General features: G+C 45.2%; 1 protein-coding gene across 3 annotated transcripts in view; it reads left to right on the top strand.

Annotated features, from left to right (window-relative positions):
• The first annotated feature begins 5,445 nt into the window (after positions 1–5,445).
• The window catches only part of LOC115074561 (polymeric immunoglobulin receptor-like), a 32,862-nt gene continuing 20,431 nt past the window's right edge, over positions 5,446–17,876 (top strand). For all 3 annotated transcript variants that reach the window (XM_029574132.1, XM_029574133.1, XM_029574131.1), the window contains exons 1-2: positions 5,446–5,589; positions 12,895–13,016. In XM_029574132.1, coding sequence (XP_029429992.1) covers positions 12,983–13,016 — 34 coding nt within the window. In that variant the 5' untranslated portion in view covers positions 5,446–5,589; positions 12,895–12,982. The remainder of the gene's footprint in view (positions 5,590–12,894; positions 13,017–17,876) is intronic.

Genomic DNA, 17,876 nt, shown 5'->3' with positions numbered 1-17,876 from the left:
ACTTACCCTCTCTTACCCTGGATTCTGGGTCCTCTTGGGACAGGGCAATAGCTGCAGTTTCTGAATTTGATCTGCTCACAAAAGTATTCGAGGACAGTAGAACTAAATGCCCTGCACTTGTAGTGCATGTGGGAAGCACTTCCATTCTGGCAAAAGTCAGGAACAATCACTAAAAAGCAAATAAAAACTGCCATGTCCGTTTCACTTCTGTAAAATCCATGGCCTGGCCTTTATTTCTTTATTTAAAGGTCCTAAGTGGCCCTAGGGTAAGAACCATCCTGTGTTTTTCTACACTGTGCCCATGAGAAAGCGAAAGTTTACTGCAGTGCTTTAAAAAAACTATTAGTTTAGAAGGTGTGCCATCCACTCCCCTCCAAACACACACAGCCCTGAGTGGTGTCATTCACAAAGCTCAGGGAGCTCAAGCTCACCTTTGAGTGGTAGGCAGGAGAACTGCATCTTCCATTTGGAGAAATGTATTTCCAATATTCATAGCTTCTCTTTCTGCAAGAAAGCTCTACCTAGCAATATTGCAGGAAGGGGTCTGTAACGTTTTTCCCACCTGCAGCGGCTCCGGGCTCCTCTTGCAGGGGTGGCTCTATAATGAGGCAGGGTGAGGTGGCCGCTTCAGGCGGAAAGATTTTGAGGCAGCAAAATTGCCCCCTGAACTTCCTGCCACAGCAGCCTCACCCTTCATTCAGGCAAACCCTGGCAGCCGGAAAACCTGCAGTGCTGGCAGCAAGGAGCAGCGACATGCTATCGGGGTTCCCACTCCCTGCCTGCAAAAGGAAGGTCCCAGCGGCCAAAGAAGAGTCACTACGGTGCCACCAGCATTTTCCCCACAGCCGGCGGCAGGAAAGGCCTTGCTGTGCAGCTAGAGAAAAGGTCCAAAATGTGTGTGTGAAAGTGAGTGCCTGTGTGTGAGAAAGAATTTGTGAGTGTGTATGAGAGGGGGGGTGTATGCATATGAGAGGGTGAGTGTGTGGATATATATATATATATATGAGAGAGTGGGTGGGAGGGTGGGTGTGTGTGTGGATGTGTGTATATGAGAGGGTGGGTGGGTGTGTGTGTATGAGAGGGGGTGTGTATGCATATGAGAGGGTGAGTGTGTGTGTGTGTGTGTATATATATATATATATGAGAGAGTGGGTGGGTGTGTGTGTGGATGTGGGTATATGAGAGGGTGGGTGGGGGTGTGTGTATGAGAGGGTGTGTGTATGCATATGAGAGGGTGGGAGTGTGTATGAGAGGGAGGGTGGGAATGGATGGGTCTCTGTATGAGTGTGTGTGTGTGCATATCTATATCTATAAATATATATGAGAGAGTGAGTGGGGGTGTGTGTATGTGTGGGTGTGGAAGTGTGTATATGAGAGGGTGGATGGGTAAGGATGTGTGTATGTATGGGTGTGTGTATGAGAGGGTGTGTGTCTGTATGAAAGGGTGTGTGTCTGTATGAGAGGGATGGTGGGGTGAGTGTGTGTATGAGTGGGTTTCTGTATGTATGAAAGGGGTGTGTATATGAAAGGGAGGGTGGGTGTGGATGGGTCTCTGTATGAGTGTGTGGGTGTGTGCATGAAAGGGTGAGTGAGTGGGTGTATATATATATATATATATATATATATATATATATTTATATGAGAGAGTGGGTGGGGGTGTGTGGGTGTATGGGTGTGTGGATGTGTGTGTGTGGATGTGTGTATATGAGAGGGTGGGTGGGGGTGTGTGTATGTATGGGTGGGTGGGTGAGGGTGTGTGTGGGTGAGGATGTGTGTATGTATGGGTGTGTGCATGAGAGGGTGAGTGTGTGTATATATATATATATATGAGAGAGTGGGTGGGGGTGTGTGTATGTATGGGTGTGTGGATGTGTGTATATGAGAGGGTGGGTGGGGTGTGTGTATGTATGGATGGGTGGGTGAGGGTATGTGTGGGTGAGGATGTGTGTATGTACGGGTGTGTGCATGAGAGGGTGTGTGCCTGTATGAGAGGGAGGTGGGAGTGTGTGTATGTATGTGGTGGTGGTGGTGGGGGTGTGTATGAGAAGTTTGTGTGTGCGTGTATATATGAGAGGGTGTATGTGTGTGTATCTGTATGTATGTATGTGTGTATGAGAGGGTGTGTGTGTATATATGAGAGGGGTTTTGTGTGTGTATGTGTGTGTCTATGAGGGAGAGTGCCTGCTCACATGTGTGTGCGTGTGTGAGAGTACCTGTATATATGTGTGTGTGAGAGAGGTTAAAGTTTGTGCCCCCTCCTCCAATCTACGACAATCTCAGGAGGACTGGAAATCTAAAGTTCCCAGGTATGGAGAGTGGGAGATATTTTTATCCTTCTTAGTTTAATTATTGAATGTGATGTATCTGCTGTTTTGAAATATTTTATTATTGTTTGGTAATATTTTAAACATTTTTATACGTGTTTTTAATTGGCTGACTTTATCAGCGGATTTGACATTCTTTTTATTGGTATGTTTAATGTTTTATATTTCTTGACTGGGTTTGCATTGCTTGCAGAGTTTGGATTCTTGTGATTTCCGGTTCAGTTTTTGTCTGCACGCTTCAATTTATATTTTGTGGTCTTTTTATTCTGTATTTGGTGAGAGTCTATCTGTGTTCTGCTTGTGTGACTGAGGCTTGAGGTATTCTGCCTGCCTGTAGTTTCTATGTAGGGATTTACAACAACCTGGCGTTAATCTGTTTTCCTAATAGGAGGGGTATTGGTGTTTAGGGCCTGGTGTAATATTTGCGGTATGGCTTTTTCATAGGTTGAGTGCTGGCACTTATGATATGGAAGGCTTCCTATATTGGAATTGTAGTTCAGTTTATTCCTGGCTTTCTGTGGGCCAGGTCCACCCCCAGTGCACTTTACCATGGACCTAACACCATATGGGATGCAGTAAACCGCCTTGGTGACTATGAGAAAGGTGGTTTATTAAGTCTGTTAAACGATTATTATTGAAAGTGTGTATATAACATATAAGTTGTTGTAAGTGATATTTTTACTTTGGAAGATTGTACGTTGAATGTCTACTTTCCATATGCAATCTGCCTTTCTAGGTTGGGGAAGTTAATACATTTAAAAATGCAAAAGAATGCATAAGTTGTAATTATGTGGGAAAGGATGGAAGGGGGAATGAAAGGCTGTAAGGTTTGTCTGGGGCATCTAATACCCCTGTATCAGTGTGGACGCCGAAGACTGAGAATACCAGGCCCAAAAATGGAGTGGTTAGAGCACTGGGCTGCAAACAAGGGAAGCCAGGGTTCAAATCCTACTGCCCTTCCTTCATGGACTTACAAATCTTTCAGAATTAAAGCAAAATGTGCGTTTAAAGCCTTATTTCTGCTCTCCCATGGGGCTGGCCATGTGACTCAGGTGCTGCCTGCGGCGTGGAGATGGGAGAGCAGGAATAGCAAACCCACGCCCTTTGTAAGCCTTCCAAACTTGATCACGCGTGATCTGGCCTGTGGGTCTCTGAAGCAGAAACGTTTTATTACAGAAGGGATCCAGGAGCTGAGCTGGCCCCTGCTCCCTCTCTGTCTGGGTCAGCAGACGGCAGTGCTGCACAGCCTGACTTTTGTTTTTTTCTTTTTTTAGAGAAACAGACATTTCCCAGTTTACGACCCAGTCATCAAGTTCCTGGCATGGCTGTACAATATGTTATGGGTTTCTATCCAGCATGAAAACATATTTTAGGAAACAAAATAAAACAGGAAGTGTCTAGAAGTCTTCTGTGTGGAACTGTTACTTTCATTTTACTGGGCTTTTAAAGTGAAATAGTTTGAGAAAGGGGAAGAGAACATTTATGGTGTCTTACAAAGTGGTTTAGTAAATGATTAACTTAAGTTGTACGGGTATTCTGAGTGGGATGGGGCCCCCTGCCCCCGAGAGCTTATAACAAAGCCACTCCTTACTAAACCCATGTCTTCTCTCCACCCCACAGATGGCTGTGTGCACATTTCTATTGGATGGAAAAGCACTAAATGCAATTTACTCTACTATATAAAAGCAATAAAACACACAGAGAGCATTTCTACATTCTCGTAATAAATGAAATCCCCACATCTCTTTTGCTCTGTGTGCTTGTCTTGATTACTGTAAGCTCTCCTGAGCAGGGGCTGTCTCTTATGTATGTGTGGGTACAGTGAGTAGTGCTATAGTAGTAATGGTAGTAGCAGCATTTTGGAAGAAAAGCCTTTATTTAGTAAAGTGCAATGAATTTTCCTCTGGGATAGGAACTTCCACAATATCTTTCGCTGTTAAACCTCCAAAACATGTTATTTATAAGGCAGAGTCATAAGGGGGAAGATGCTATCACATCTAAATATTTGCAAAATAATAAGATAAAATACCTCTATTTGCAAAAATCTTGGATAACAGTAATTAGCTTAAGGCCCCCAAAATGTCTTTATTTGGCCTGAGACTGGGCTGGATTTAATTGTTTTTATATATGGTGGTTACAACTTAGGGTCTCACTGAGAATTTATTCTTTCCGAATATCATGGCTAAGAAATAATTTAGAGAGAGCATCCTGCCCTCATATCTGTTTTTCCTAGGTCAAAAGAAATCTCAGGATGTAGACTTAAAATGTATTGTTAGATGCTCCCATTTGTAATCTTTCCTATTCTGTGGGCATCCTAAGCCTCTCTCCCTTGGGGTGGCCACATCACCTGCTGCTTGTGAGTTCCCTTAGCGATGGAGAAGGTACAGAGAAGGGCAACCAAAATGATAAGGGGAATGGAAAGGCTGAAGAGGTTAGGACTGTTCAGCTTGGAGAAGAGATGGCTGAGGGGGGATATGATAGAGGTCTATAAAATCATGAAAGGACTTGAATGGGTAAATGTGAATCTGTTATTTACTCTTTCAGTTAATATAAGGACTAGGGGGCATGCCATGAAGTAGTAAGTAGCACATTTAAAACAAATCTGAGAAAGTAATTTTTTCACTCACTGCACAATTAAACTGTGGAATTTGTTTCCAGAGGATGTGGTGAAAGCAGTTAGCATATCTGGGTTCAGACAGAATCTAGACAAGTTCCTGCAGGAACAGTCCATAAACCACTGCTAGCCATGCAGACTTAGGGAAGCCGCTGCTTTTCCCTGGTTAGGAGAAGAAAGATTGGATCCTGGTGGCTACTTGGGACATGGATTGGCACAGGACGCTGGAAAGTATCACCCCATAGTTCTGTGTACTGTGTGCAACAGACTCTCCACATGTAATACAAATTTGTATCATGCGAAAGAAAATAATGTCTATATTGCTTCCCTCACTGACTCGTCAGCTCTTTCTCTTCCTCCAGTGAATGACAGTGGTGCAGAGCCCACTCCTGGTCTTTGCTGCTCAGTCCCCAGGGAGGAGATGCTGCTGGATTACAAGGGTGAGTAGTGTGGCGAGCTGAGCTTCAGTTCCCAGGAAGGGAGATTCCTCCTGTGTCCCTGCTCTGACGCTCACGGGGGAACCCGGGAAGGCATTCGGTCAAGAGGAAAGAGATTAAGAGACGTTTCCTGATTTAAGGCTAAATCTTCTCTGTGGAGCGCCTCGCCCCGGGACACTTTTCTAATCCGAAGCTCAGCCTGAGGGGACGACAGGTAGGGCATTTTCTTCTCTAAAACTGCCCAGAGCCTCAATAGCTGAATGGGTGACCTGCTTGCTTTTACTTAACTCTGGTTTAACTTTGGGTATCTTTAATGCAAACCCCCCCCCCCCCCCCCCAACCAACAACAACCATGCAGTTCTCTCTGTAACAGAAATAATCCTGCAACGTGCAGAACTTGGAGAGCACTCAGCCAGGGCTTCGGGCCCTTTCTCCAGAAGGAGGAAAGAGGCTTTACTTTTCCTAAGGAGCCTGCAAGCTGGGAATCCAGCGCAGGCAGAGTGACCTTCCCTTCCACCTCCTCTGCCTTCGCCCCTGTTTGGAAAGACCTCGAAACCTGTAATGCAGTCAAGAGCCAAGGAGAAAGTTAGGACTGGGAGTGCTGTCCTGGGGTCTGATTTTAATTCATGGTGGCATATTAAGCTGAAATTGCTGTTCTTTAATTTGATGGTTAGAAAAGGTCTATTGGCGAATATAGTAAAAAAAAAAGCAATGGTACCAGCAAGTGCTTTGCATCCAAACTCCTAGCGACCTTGGGCAAGTCACTTTACCCTGCACTGCCTCCGGTACAGACCCACTGTAAGCCATCGGGGGACAGGGAAGCACCGGAATGTAATCTGCTTTGAAGTGGTCGAAAGGCAGAATATAAATCAAATGAAATAATTCAATGCCCACGAGAGCCAGGATACCCGTAACGCGACAGGGGGTACTGATTATACCCAGGATACCTGTAATGGGAGGAGGTGCTGATTATACCCAGGATACCTGTAATGGGGGGGGGGGCACTGATTATACTCAGGATACCTGTAATGTGGGGGGAGGGTGCTGATTATACCCAGGATACCTGTAATGGGGGGGGGGCACTGATTATACCCAGGATACCTGTAATGGGGGGGGGGGGGTGCTGATTATACCCAGGATACCTGTAATGGGGGGGGGGGGAGGTGCTGATTATTCCCAGGATACCTGTAATGTGGGGGGAGGTGCTGATTATACCCAGGAATACCTGTAATGGGGGGGGGGGGCACTGATTTATACTCAGGATACTGTAATGTGGGGGGGGAGGTGCTGATTATACCCAGGATACCTGTAATGGGGGGGAGGTGCTGATTATACCCAGGATACCTGTAATGGGGGGGAGGTGCTGATTATACCCAGGATACCTGTAATGGGGGGGGGGAGTGCTGATTATACCCAGGATACCTGTAATGGGGGGGGGGAGGTGCTGATTATACCCAGGATACCTGTAATGGGGGGGAGGTGCTGATTATACCCAGGATACCTGTAATGGGGGGGGGGGGCTGATTATACCCAGGATACCTGTAATGGGGGGGGGGGAGGTGCTGATTATACCCAGGATACCTGTAATGGGGGGAGGTGCTGATTATACCCAGGATACCTGTAATGGGGGGGGGAGGTGCTGATATACCCAGGATACCTGTAATGGGGGGGAGGTGCTGATTATACCAGGATACCTGTAATGGGGGGGAGGTGCTGATTATACCCAGGATACCTGTAATGGGGGGGGGGGCTGATTATACCCAGGATACCTGTAATGGGGGGGGGAGGTGCTGATTATACCAGGATACCTGTAATGGGGGGAGGTGCTGATTATACCCAGGATACCTGTTAATGGGGGAGGTGCTGATTATACCCAGGATACCTTTTAATGGGGGGGGGGAGGTGCTGATTATACCCAGGATACCTGTAATGGGGGGGGGGAGGTGCTGATTATACCCAGGATACCTGTAATGGGGGGGGGTGCTGATTATACCCAGGATACCTGTAATGGGGGGGAGGTGCTGATTTACCCAGGATACCTTTAATGGGGGATGGTGCTGATTATACCCAGGATACCTGTAATGGGGGGGAGGTGCTGATTATATTCAGGATACCTGTAATGGGGGGGGGCACTGATTATACCCAGGATACCTGTAATGGGGGGGGAGGTGCTGATTATACCCAGGATACCTGTAATGGGGGGGGGGCACTGATTAACCAGGATACCTGTAATGGTGGGGGGGGGGGATGGTGCTGATTATACCCAGGATACCTGTAATGGGGGGAGGTCCCTGATTATACCCAGGATACCTGTAATGGGGGGGGGCACTTGATTATACCAGGATACCTGTAATGGTGGGGGGGGGGGGAGGTGCTGATTATACCCAGGATAACCTGGTAATGGGGGGGGGGCACTGATTATACCCAGGATACCTGTAATGGGGGGGTGGGGTACTGATTATAACCTTGATACATGTAATGGGAGGGAGGTGCTGATTATACCCAGGATACCTGTAATGGGGGGGCACTGATTATACCCAGGATACCTGTAATGGGGGGGGTGGGGTACTGATTATAACCTTGATACATGTAATGGGGGGAGGTGCTGATTATACCCAGGATACCTGTAATGGGGGGGGGGGCACTGATTATACCCAGGATACCTGTAATGGGGGGAGGTGCTGATTATACCCAGGATACCTGTAATGGGGGGGGGCACTGATTATACCAGGATACCTGTAATGGGGGGGGCACTGATTATACCCCAGGATACCTGTAATGGGGGGAGGTGTGATTATACCCAGGATACCTGTTAATGGGGGGAGGTGCTGATTATACCCAGGATACCTGTAATGGGGGGAGGTGCTGATTATACCCAGGATACCTGTAATGGGGGGGGGGGGCACTGATTATACCCAGGATACCTGTAATGGGGGGGGCACTGATTATACCCAGGATACCTGTAATGGGGGGAGGTGCTGATTATACCCAGGATACCTGTAATGGGGGGGGCACTGATTATACCCAGGATACCTGTAATGGGGGGGGGGAGGGTGCTGATTATACCCAGGATACCTGTAATGGGAGGGGAGGTGCTGATTATACCCAGGATACCTGTAATGGGGGGAGGTGCTGAATTTACCCAGGATACCTGTAATTGGGGGAGGAGGTAGGTGCTGATTATACCCAGGATACCTGTAATGGGGGGAGGTGCTGAATTTACCCAGGATACCTGTAATGGGGGGGAGGAGGTGCTGATTATACCCAGGATACCTGTAATGGGGGGAGGTGCTGATTATACCCAGGATACCTGTAATGGGGGGAGGTGCTGAATTTAGCCAGGATACCTGTAATGGGGGGGAGGAGGTGCTGATTATACCCAGGATACCTGTAATGGGAGGGGAGGTGCTGATTATACCCAGGATACCTGTAATGGGGGGGGGGGGGACTGATTATACCCAGGATACCTGTAATGGGGGGGAGGTGCGATTATACCCAGGATACCTGTAATGGGGGGAGGTGCTGAATTTACCCAGGATTACCTGTAATGGGGGAGGAGGTGCTGATTATACCCAGGATACCTGTAATGGGGGGAGGTGCTGAATTTACCCAGGATACCTGTAATGGGGGGGAGGAGGTGCTGATTATACCCAGGATACCTGTAATGGGGGGAGGTGCTTGATTATACCCAGGATACCTGTGATGGGGGGGAGGTGCTGATTATACCAGGATACCTGTAATGGGGGGGGGGGGAGGTGCTTGATTATACCCAGGATACCTGTAAATGGGGGGGATGGTGCTGATTATACCCAGGATACCTGTAATGGGGGGAGGTGCTGATGAATTTACCCAGGATACTGTAATGGGGGGGAGGAGGTGCTGATTATACCCAGGATACCTGTAATGGGGGGAGGTGCTGATTATACCCAGGATACCTGTAATGGGGGGAGGTGCTGATTATACTCAGGATACCTGTAATGGGGGGAGGTGCTGATTATACCCAGGATACCTGTAATGGGGGGAGGTGCTGATTATACTCAGGATACCTGTAATGGGGGGAGGTGCTGATTATACCCAGGATACCTGTAATGGGGGGGGAGGAGGTGCTGATTATACCTAGGATACCTGTAATGGGAGGGGATTTGGAAGCTGATTAGAGACTGGTAGACCGGTGTAAGGTTTGTTTTAAAATCTCCCTGCTTGAGGTGGATGTAAGGTGTCTGCCACCTGAATCCCATGTCTGCGTGAGGCCAGTGACTCATCCCACAGTTGATTTTGCTGGTTCGGCGATTGTAAAAGATGGAGCCTCCTTATACCAGGGACCGTTATGCCATAAACAACGGGTCGGTTTTCATCAGAAGGCAATTTTTAGCTACTGAAACTCATTGAAGAAGTCACAATTTCTCTTCCCTTGCACTTTTCTCCTTGTCATGTTTTGTCATTTGGTCAAGCACCAGCACTGCACTTCTAAAACTGCAAATCTGAGCGCCGTCAGCAGGTTTGCTTCTCCTTTTTAATCTCCTCTCTGAGGGAAGATGGATGTGCCCCAATAATCTTTTTGTATGGTTTTCTGTGCAAACCGTTTTTCCAGGACGTGACAACTCTTCCAGGGTGGGGTTTATTCTGATCCAAGATGCACGCACCCTGAAAGCAGGCTTCCTTAGTTCTGGGTGGTAGGCGTGTGCATTCATTTTGAACAAAATTTTACCAAACTTGATGAAATACTCGCATTTCGTCTTGTTTGAAAATTCAAAGAAAAAACCAATTCTTTGTTGACCTTCATTTGGGAAGGTCAGTGAAAATCAAAATCTAACAGATGCAGATTCCCCCCTCCCCCCCCCCCCCCCCACTTCTTCTAAGCCTCCATCCCCCACCCGGACCACCTGGTCCTGAGGACAGCACTAGCCTGGGGGCCAGCAGGGTGGGCGTAATTGGGGATAGCTCGTGGCCCTTTCTACATCAGAGAGCTCCTTGGAAGGGGTAAATATGGGCCAGGGTGGGGGGATGGGATTTTTTGCTTCTTTCTTTTTTTTTTTTTTTAATTTTTTTAACCATTTTTTGGGTTCAGCAAACAAAACAATACAAAATAAACATTAAACAAACAGAAACTTGAATTAAAAAAATAAACACATTTTTTCCCTACTGGGGGGAGTTTCTTGGTATTCATCTTCTCCGTTTGGGGGAAAGTGCATCTAAGTGCATTTATTGGAGCAAAATAAGAATTCTCCCAAGCTGCTGTAGTGTTCTTGTATTTTGTTCCCATTGGATATTTCACTGTTTCCTGGGTGAGGCACAAGACAGTGATAGAGATAAATAGCTCCTAGGCAGACTAGATGACAATGGCCGAGGTACAGAGTGACAGGGTTTCATGCAATGTACAGAGTGATCTGTGAGGCTGTATCTTCTCCCATTTTGTGCCTGTGGTATCCACAGGTGGCTTACTGGGAAACATCGGTCTCCATTAGAAAGAGCATGTGCCTAAGGTGAGAGGCAGAGCCCCCCGTGGGTGGTGCTTGGAATTTTGGAGGGGTAATAAAAGCCAGAGCACAGGAGTTGTGTGTTCCCTCTGCTGCAGGGTTCAGCACTGGGACCCCTGGGCCATTCTCCTGGCTCTATTGGGATTTATCCCTCTCCTCCTAGTGTCTTCTGAATTAGTTCACGAGATATAAGGGAACAGAGTAGGTTGCATGGTGTCATCAGCTGTGGAAGGAGAATGGAGAGCAGGAGCTTCTGCAGGAGGAAACAAAGAGGAGAAGAGCCTACAAGAGCCCAACTCAAGGTGTCCTACCCTATCCATGCAGAGACATTCAGGACTGAGAGGAGTCGAAGAGAGTTCAGGACAGTTTCCTACAGTAGCCTGAAGGGGTACCCAGAGGCAGGGGAGTCCTTTGCATGCATGTGAACTGTTACATTTATTTTATGGATGTCACCAGAAGAAAATGCATTTCAAAAGAACACAAGCTGGTTCAGAGTCTTGATTCCAAAGCAACAAGAGTGTCCCTAATCATAAAGATTGTGCAGCAAGACCTCCCCCTGCCAGAAAAACCACAGGGAGCCACATGGGCTGCTTGATAGCCCAGAAGCTTCCAGATGTGGCCCCTGTCCAGTGAGATCTTGAAAGGGCAGGGGTAAAATTATAAAAATAGTTATTACACAAAGCCAATGGTGAAACACAATCCAAACAGAGTGAAAATATATTTCGGGAGATTAATTGTGGAAATAGATCCAGATCTGGTGATTGTATTGAAATATTGTGCAACTCTGCTCTGCGCATTACACAGAGTGAAAAGTAGATTTCTTGGGTGTCCAGTTTTGAGTGATTTGAGCCATAACTAGATTAGCAGATAGATAAAGCAGGGTTCAGAGTGGTAATAATAGCCACATCGGCTCACTGCACTGCAAAGGTATCTCAGAACCACCATTGAGGTAGCGTCAAATTTAGGGATCCCATGGACAACGGCACAGACCATGAACTCATCACACAGGGCCACCATCGGATAAAGTCCCAGGCAAAATATCTTTGTGTGAGAAAAGGTAAGGGAGCGGCAGCTGATTGTTGGAGGAAGATATTTGTGCAGCCACAAAGGACAAGGGGAACTAAGAGAAACTGGGAATTTTTGAATGAATAATCTGTTGGCTGACGGGCACTGTTTTGATTATTTAGCTCATAGAGTTATGGTAAGGAGAGCCGTGCTGACAGGGGAGCAGTCACAATAGATACTGTGTGATTTCTCATTTAAGAGTTTACCTAGGAGGAATAATTGGGCTTACAGAATAGAAAGGGTCATCATTTAACTCAAGGTGATTCAGCTGAGTCCGTAAGGTTATGAGCAGATTTCTTGTCACAAGACCCCGTGGGGACAATATTCTCATCCTCAGAGCGTTTTCCCTCTGACGACAAGGATTCAAGTTTGTTGATTTCTGAAGCTGATAAATCACCCCAATCTGGAGATACTAAGCCCATAACAAAGAGATATTTGAGCCAGCTCAGAGAATATTTGGCTTCTGGTTGGCAGAGATTGGTTCATGGGCCTTGGAGTCCTTGTATGCAATTAACTGAAAGCCTCAGCTCAGTGTGCAGCGATGGTGAAAAAAAGCAAATACAATGTTAGGCAGGAGTAACCAGCAGGCTGAGAACCAGGGAAGGCAGGGCTCAAATCCTGGGCAAGTCACATCATCCTCCATCGTCTTACGTACAGCTTAGACTGGAAGTCCTCTCCAGCGGCCCAATGACCTCAGAACATGCACTGTAACTCACTTTGGGCTGCAATTTGGAAATGGATGAATAATTAAAAACAAATCCAAAAGGGGTTTCTTAATCTTATGTCTTTTTTTAATTCCAATGTTTGAATTGCCTTCCTCTCTGGCATCTGGTTTTACAACCTTTATGACTTGATGGCGCCTTGTGCATGAAGCTCCCTTGGGCTTTTATTGCCTCAGCTACCCTTTTAGATGACTGTAAGCTCTTGGGAATTCTCAGATTTCATAGCGCATTCATTGTTATTCGTCATTTCCACAGTGCATCTGATTCTAGTGGATCCAAAAGAGAAGAGTCAACCACCACCTAAGTACGGACGTTTATCCTTTCTCTACCGCAGGAGAAAAGAATGACCCTGATCCTGCTCTTCTCTCTTCTGCCAGGTAAATGCTTATTACCCCCTTTGAATGCAGCGAAGTGCCTAGAACTATGAAGACTTGCTTTATGTAGTAACAGTCTCAGATTGTTCATGGATGTACCGCTCTCCCCATCTTGACATCTCAGGGGCTCATCTGCCAATGTGTGTGTCATTTAGGGGAAGATCCTGCCTGTTCTTTGCAGTCACTTCTCTGTGTGGAACCCACTTCCCTCTCGTGTCTGAGATGCCACTCCTCTTCCTATTCCAGCATGCCTTTCCTGACAATTAATTCCACATTTTATTTACTGCTACACTATTCAGTTTGTTTTCTTTTTTAATGTGAGGCGGCCTGAGTATAAAATTATAAGCAAGCAGCTTTCTAACAGGGAGCTTTTTGTGAGCACACAGAAGCCAATTCCAGTGTCATAGTTAAATTCTAACATTAGTTGTCCATAGCAGAAAGGATTGAATTAAAGTCAGAAAAAGTCATGTCCCCTCTGTGCAACATCTCTACACCTTGGGTATTTGACTTTAATTATTTGACTGTAAAAATTAGGGCATTGTTAGAATTGTTTGGATTTCCAAAAATACAACAAAACTGCCAAATTTGCATATCTGGATTTTTTTTAAATAAATAATTTCCAACATAAAAAATGTAATGGAATCTCTGATTGTCCTGTGCAAAAGTGTCATAAGGACAGACAGCTGGGGGTCAGGACTAAGCACCCCCTGATGGGTCAGACTGGGCAATGCACTGCCTTTCTTTGAGTCGTCCTCAACAACAATGCATGCAATTACTGTGTGAACAATTACTGTACTGCCCCCCTGCCCTCACATCATGCAGTCTCTGTCCCGGGATCATCAAAAAAAGCCCAGCTCACTCCAGCAATCTATATTTAAAAAAACAGACACCTTCCTACCCCACCCATGGAACCCATGATCAAGGGAAGGGTATCAGGTACCCTATTTATTTATTTATTTATTTAGGATTTTTATATACCAACCTTCTCAATACGAATATCAAATCAGGTCGGTTTACATAGAACAAAACTGTCGCGGTTGAGGCATTACATTAAACAGAGTTTCTGAACATAAGAACATAATTAAACCTTACAGCCTTGCACCCAGGCCTCCCTGACTTCCACACCCTCTACAGATACAGGGCAATTAAATTAGACATTTATAACGGATTTACATGAAAAAGAACATTCAAGTCTTCTGAGGCACAAATATCCCTTATACCATGCATATTATATTTACAAGCACTGCTGTAGTGCCAACCAGAAAACTCTGCAAAAAAGACACTTGGGGCAGATTTTAGTACCTTCGCGCGGGCGTGGATTTGTGCGCGCAACCCTACGCCCGATTTTATAACATGCGCGCAGCACTTGTGCACCTTGCACGCACCGGGCCCTAGGGAGCCGATGGCTTTCCCTGTTCCCTCTGAGACCGCTCCGAAATCGGAGCGGTCTCAGCCCACCAGCCCTACTAAACCCCCCTAAACTTTGTTTTGCAAGTTGCGCCTGCCTCTGGGCAGATGTAGGTTGTGCGTGCCAGCTGAGAGGCCCTATGGAGGCCTCTGGCCACGCCCCCCCCCCCCGCCCCCAGACCACCCCCACCCTGCCCTTTTTTTCAAGCCCCGGGACATACGTGCGTCCCGGGGCTTGCGCGTGTTGCCGGACCTATGCAAAATAGGCTCGGCGCGCGTAACCCCGCTACGCGTGTAAATCCAGCTTTTAAAATCTGCCCCTTTGGATTGCACATGGAATTAGACTTGTGTAATGCATGTTAGGTGTGGGCTTGGTCCTCAGAAAGCCATGAATAAACAGAATTACCATTACAATATAGTAAACCTCCCATGCCAAAACAGCACTAACTGCCAGCACTCAAACAGTAACAACTTTAGGAAACAGCAGAACTGCACATAATTCACTAGGCCTTAGAGCACCAATACACCTCCTATTAGGAAAACAAAACAAATCAGACTGCTTTAGATCCTTGCACAGAAACTGCATGCCAGGAAAATACTTCACCTCATTAACATATGAAGAACACAGATGAACCTTTCCCAATTACAGAATAAAGAGACCAGAAAATATAAATAGAAACATGGTGAGAAGAACTGACCTGGAACGCACAACAAACCAGCTTCTATATGCAAAAAACAGTGGAAAAAACAGAAACATTACAATTCTTCATAAAACATTAAATAATAAAATCAAGAACTATAAAAGATTGGAGGACATCAACCTGCCTGAGCTGTTTGCGCTTCCTGGGGTATAGTTCTAAGGAGCTGGAGGAGGCATCCCTTGCTGGCAGTGCGGCACTGACGTTATATAGTGCGCCAGGGGATGCCTTAAGAGAGTGACCTTAAATGTATGCCACCACCAGCACACCCCTCTGCATTGATCAATACAAAAGTTATGGGAAGGAAAAGGAAGGTGAAAATTGGATCCGTGCTTTTTAATATATTTATAAATGATCTAAAGGGGTACGACAAGTGAAATGATCAAATTTGCAGATGACACACAAATATTCAGAGTAGTTAAATCACAAGCAGACTGTGATACATTACAGGAGGATCTTACAAGACTGGAAGATTGGGCATCCAAATGGCAGATGAAATTTAATGTGGACAAGTGCAAGGTGTTGCATATAGGGAAAAATAACCTTTGCTGTAGTTACACAATGTTAGGTTCCATATTAGGAGCTACCACCCAGGAAATAGATCTAGGCATTATATTGGATAATACTTTAAAATCATCGGCTCAGTGTGCTGCAGCAGTCAAAAAAGCAAATAGAATGTTAGGAATTATTAGGAAGGGAATGGTTAATAAAACGGAAAATGTCATAATGCCTCTGTATCACTCCAATATGAGAACGCACCTTGAGTACTGTGTACAATTCTGGTCACCGCATCTCAAAAAAGATATAGTTGCACTTAAGAAATTACAGAGAAATGCGACCAAAATGATAAAGGGGATGGAACGGCTCTCCTATGAGGAAAGGCTAAATAGGTTAGGGCTGTTCAGCTTGGAGAAGAGATGACTGAGGGGGATATGATAGAGGTCTACAAAATCATGAAAGAACAGGTTAATGTAAATCTGTTATTTACTCTTTCATATAATAGAAGGACTAGGGGGGAACTCCATTAAGTTAGCAAGTAGCTCATTTAAAACAAATCAGAGACAATTCTTTTTCACTCATCGCATAGTTAAGCTCTGGAATTCAGTGCCAGAGGATGTGGTTAAGGCAATTAGTGTAACTAGGTTTAAAAATAGTTTGGATAAGTTCCTAGAGGAGAAGTCCATAAACTGCTATTAATTAATAAGCAATAGTAGCTTGGGATCTATTTAATGTTTGGGTACTTGCCAGGTACTTGTGACTTGGATTGGCCATTGTTGGAGATGGGTTGCTGGGCTTGATGGACTTTTGGTCTGACCCAGTATGGCAGATCTTATGTTCTTATCCTGATGGCGTCGACTCCAGTAAGGGTTTCTATGGACTCTCATGTTTATCATCATGTTGCTTCACAACATGACTCTCCTTTAAGTTCCAATACATGCCCACCACCCATTTTAATCCAGCTTCATTCATTTGTGGATGGAAGAGCTCCATGATCAATCTGAGACTCCCTGAAGAGGAATAGGAGTCCCAGAACACGGAGCTGGAGGTGATCTTACTCCTTTGGAAGTGCCTTCTCTCAGGATTCCCTTGCCTGAAAGTGTCATAACATTGCCTTTAAATACTGATTGTAAAGAAGTTCCTAATGTCCTTCTTCTGCAGCTCCTATCACAGTTTCAGAGGTTAAAGAAGTATCAGAAATCTCCTTGCGTTGACTTGTTTTGGAATCCTCTTTAATTCAAGCAGTTCCTCCGCTATCTTTGACTTTTCTGTGGGCTTCAGCTAAATTCTCGGATTTGGATCAGAGACCTGAAGTCTTAGAATCCCAGGTGTTATCTCACTCGGCTGCTATCAATTACCTTGCAATCTAACGTTACTGCTGCAATAAAGGACAAACAGGGATGAAATCTAAGAACATTCATTTTCTCAACTTTGCCAAGAGCAGATGTTTGTCAGGAGTAGGGGTGTTTAAAAGATATGTGGTAGAGGGGCTGCAGTTCTCTGCTGATAAAAGCTTTCTGCATGCCAAGCTCTAGAAAGGTTCCTGATTTAGAAGAGGGTTTCCTGAGTTGCTAGGTCCCCTTTGATAGCTCTGATGTGTCTAATTGTTTCCTTCTCTCAGGATTGTATCTCTTCCTGTTTTACTCTTCGTGTTATTTGCTACTTGATTCTGATAAAGAGATTGTGCTTCGACAGGACTTTAAATACAAAACAGCTTATTCTGTGGTCAGAAAGTTCTGATATTTCCGGACATTTCCAGGGAAACTCAAGAATGAAGGAAGGCAATGTTTGCTGCTCTGGTCATGGGTGCTTTCTTCTTCTTGGAGTTCCCCTGTAAATGTGAGGTGCTTTTTCAGAAGAATAAGTTTATCTTCACTGATTCCCTCCATTTGGAAACCTTTTGGATGGATCTGTGTTTGGGGAACTAATTGATAAATATTCTTTGTTCTTTCTTTTTCTATTTTTCCCCCCGTTTCTTTATAATGAGGGCTTGAGATTCATTGCTATATAAATGTTTTTCATTTTCTATTCATATTTATCTTTGCTTTTTGGCTATTTTCATGTTATGATACAAAACCTTGATAAAGAAAGTTAAAAAAAAGAAATTTGATATTTCAATCATAATAGAAAAACCATATTCATAAAAAGAATAAATATTTCAAACCAGTTATCCAAAATTTCCCAAACACCAATAAAATATTTCAAAATAACAATCACATCAAACACTAAGCAATAAAAAAATCCCTCTCTCCATACCTGG

This window comes from Rhinatrema bivittatum, chromosome 12 (genome assembly GCF_901001135.1).
Source record: "Rhinatrema bivittatum chromosome 12, aRhiBiv1.1, whole genome shotgun sequence".
In the NCBI taxonomy this organism is placed as follows: domain Eukaryota; kingdom Metazoa; phylum Chordata; class Amphibia; order Gymnophiona; family Rhinatrematidae; genus Rhinatrema; species Rhinatrema bivittatum.
Note: the sequence above shows the minus strand (reverse complement) of the source record. Positions and strands in the feature narration are given on the sequence as shown.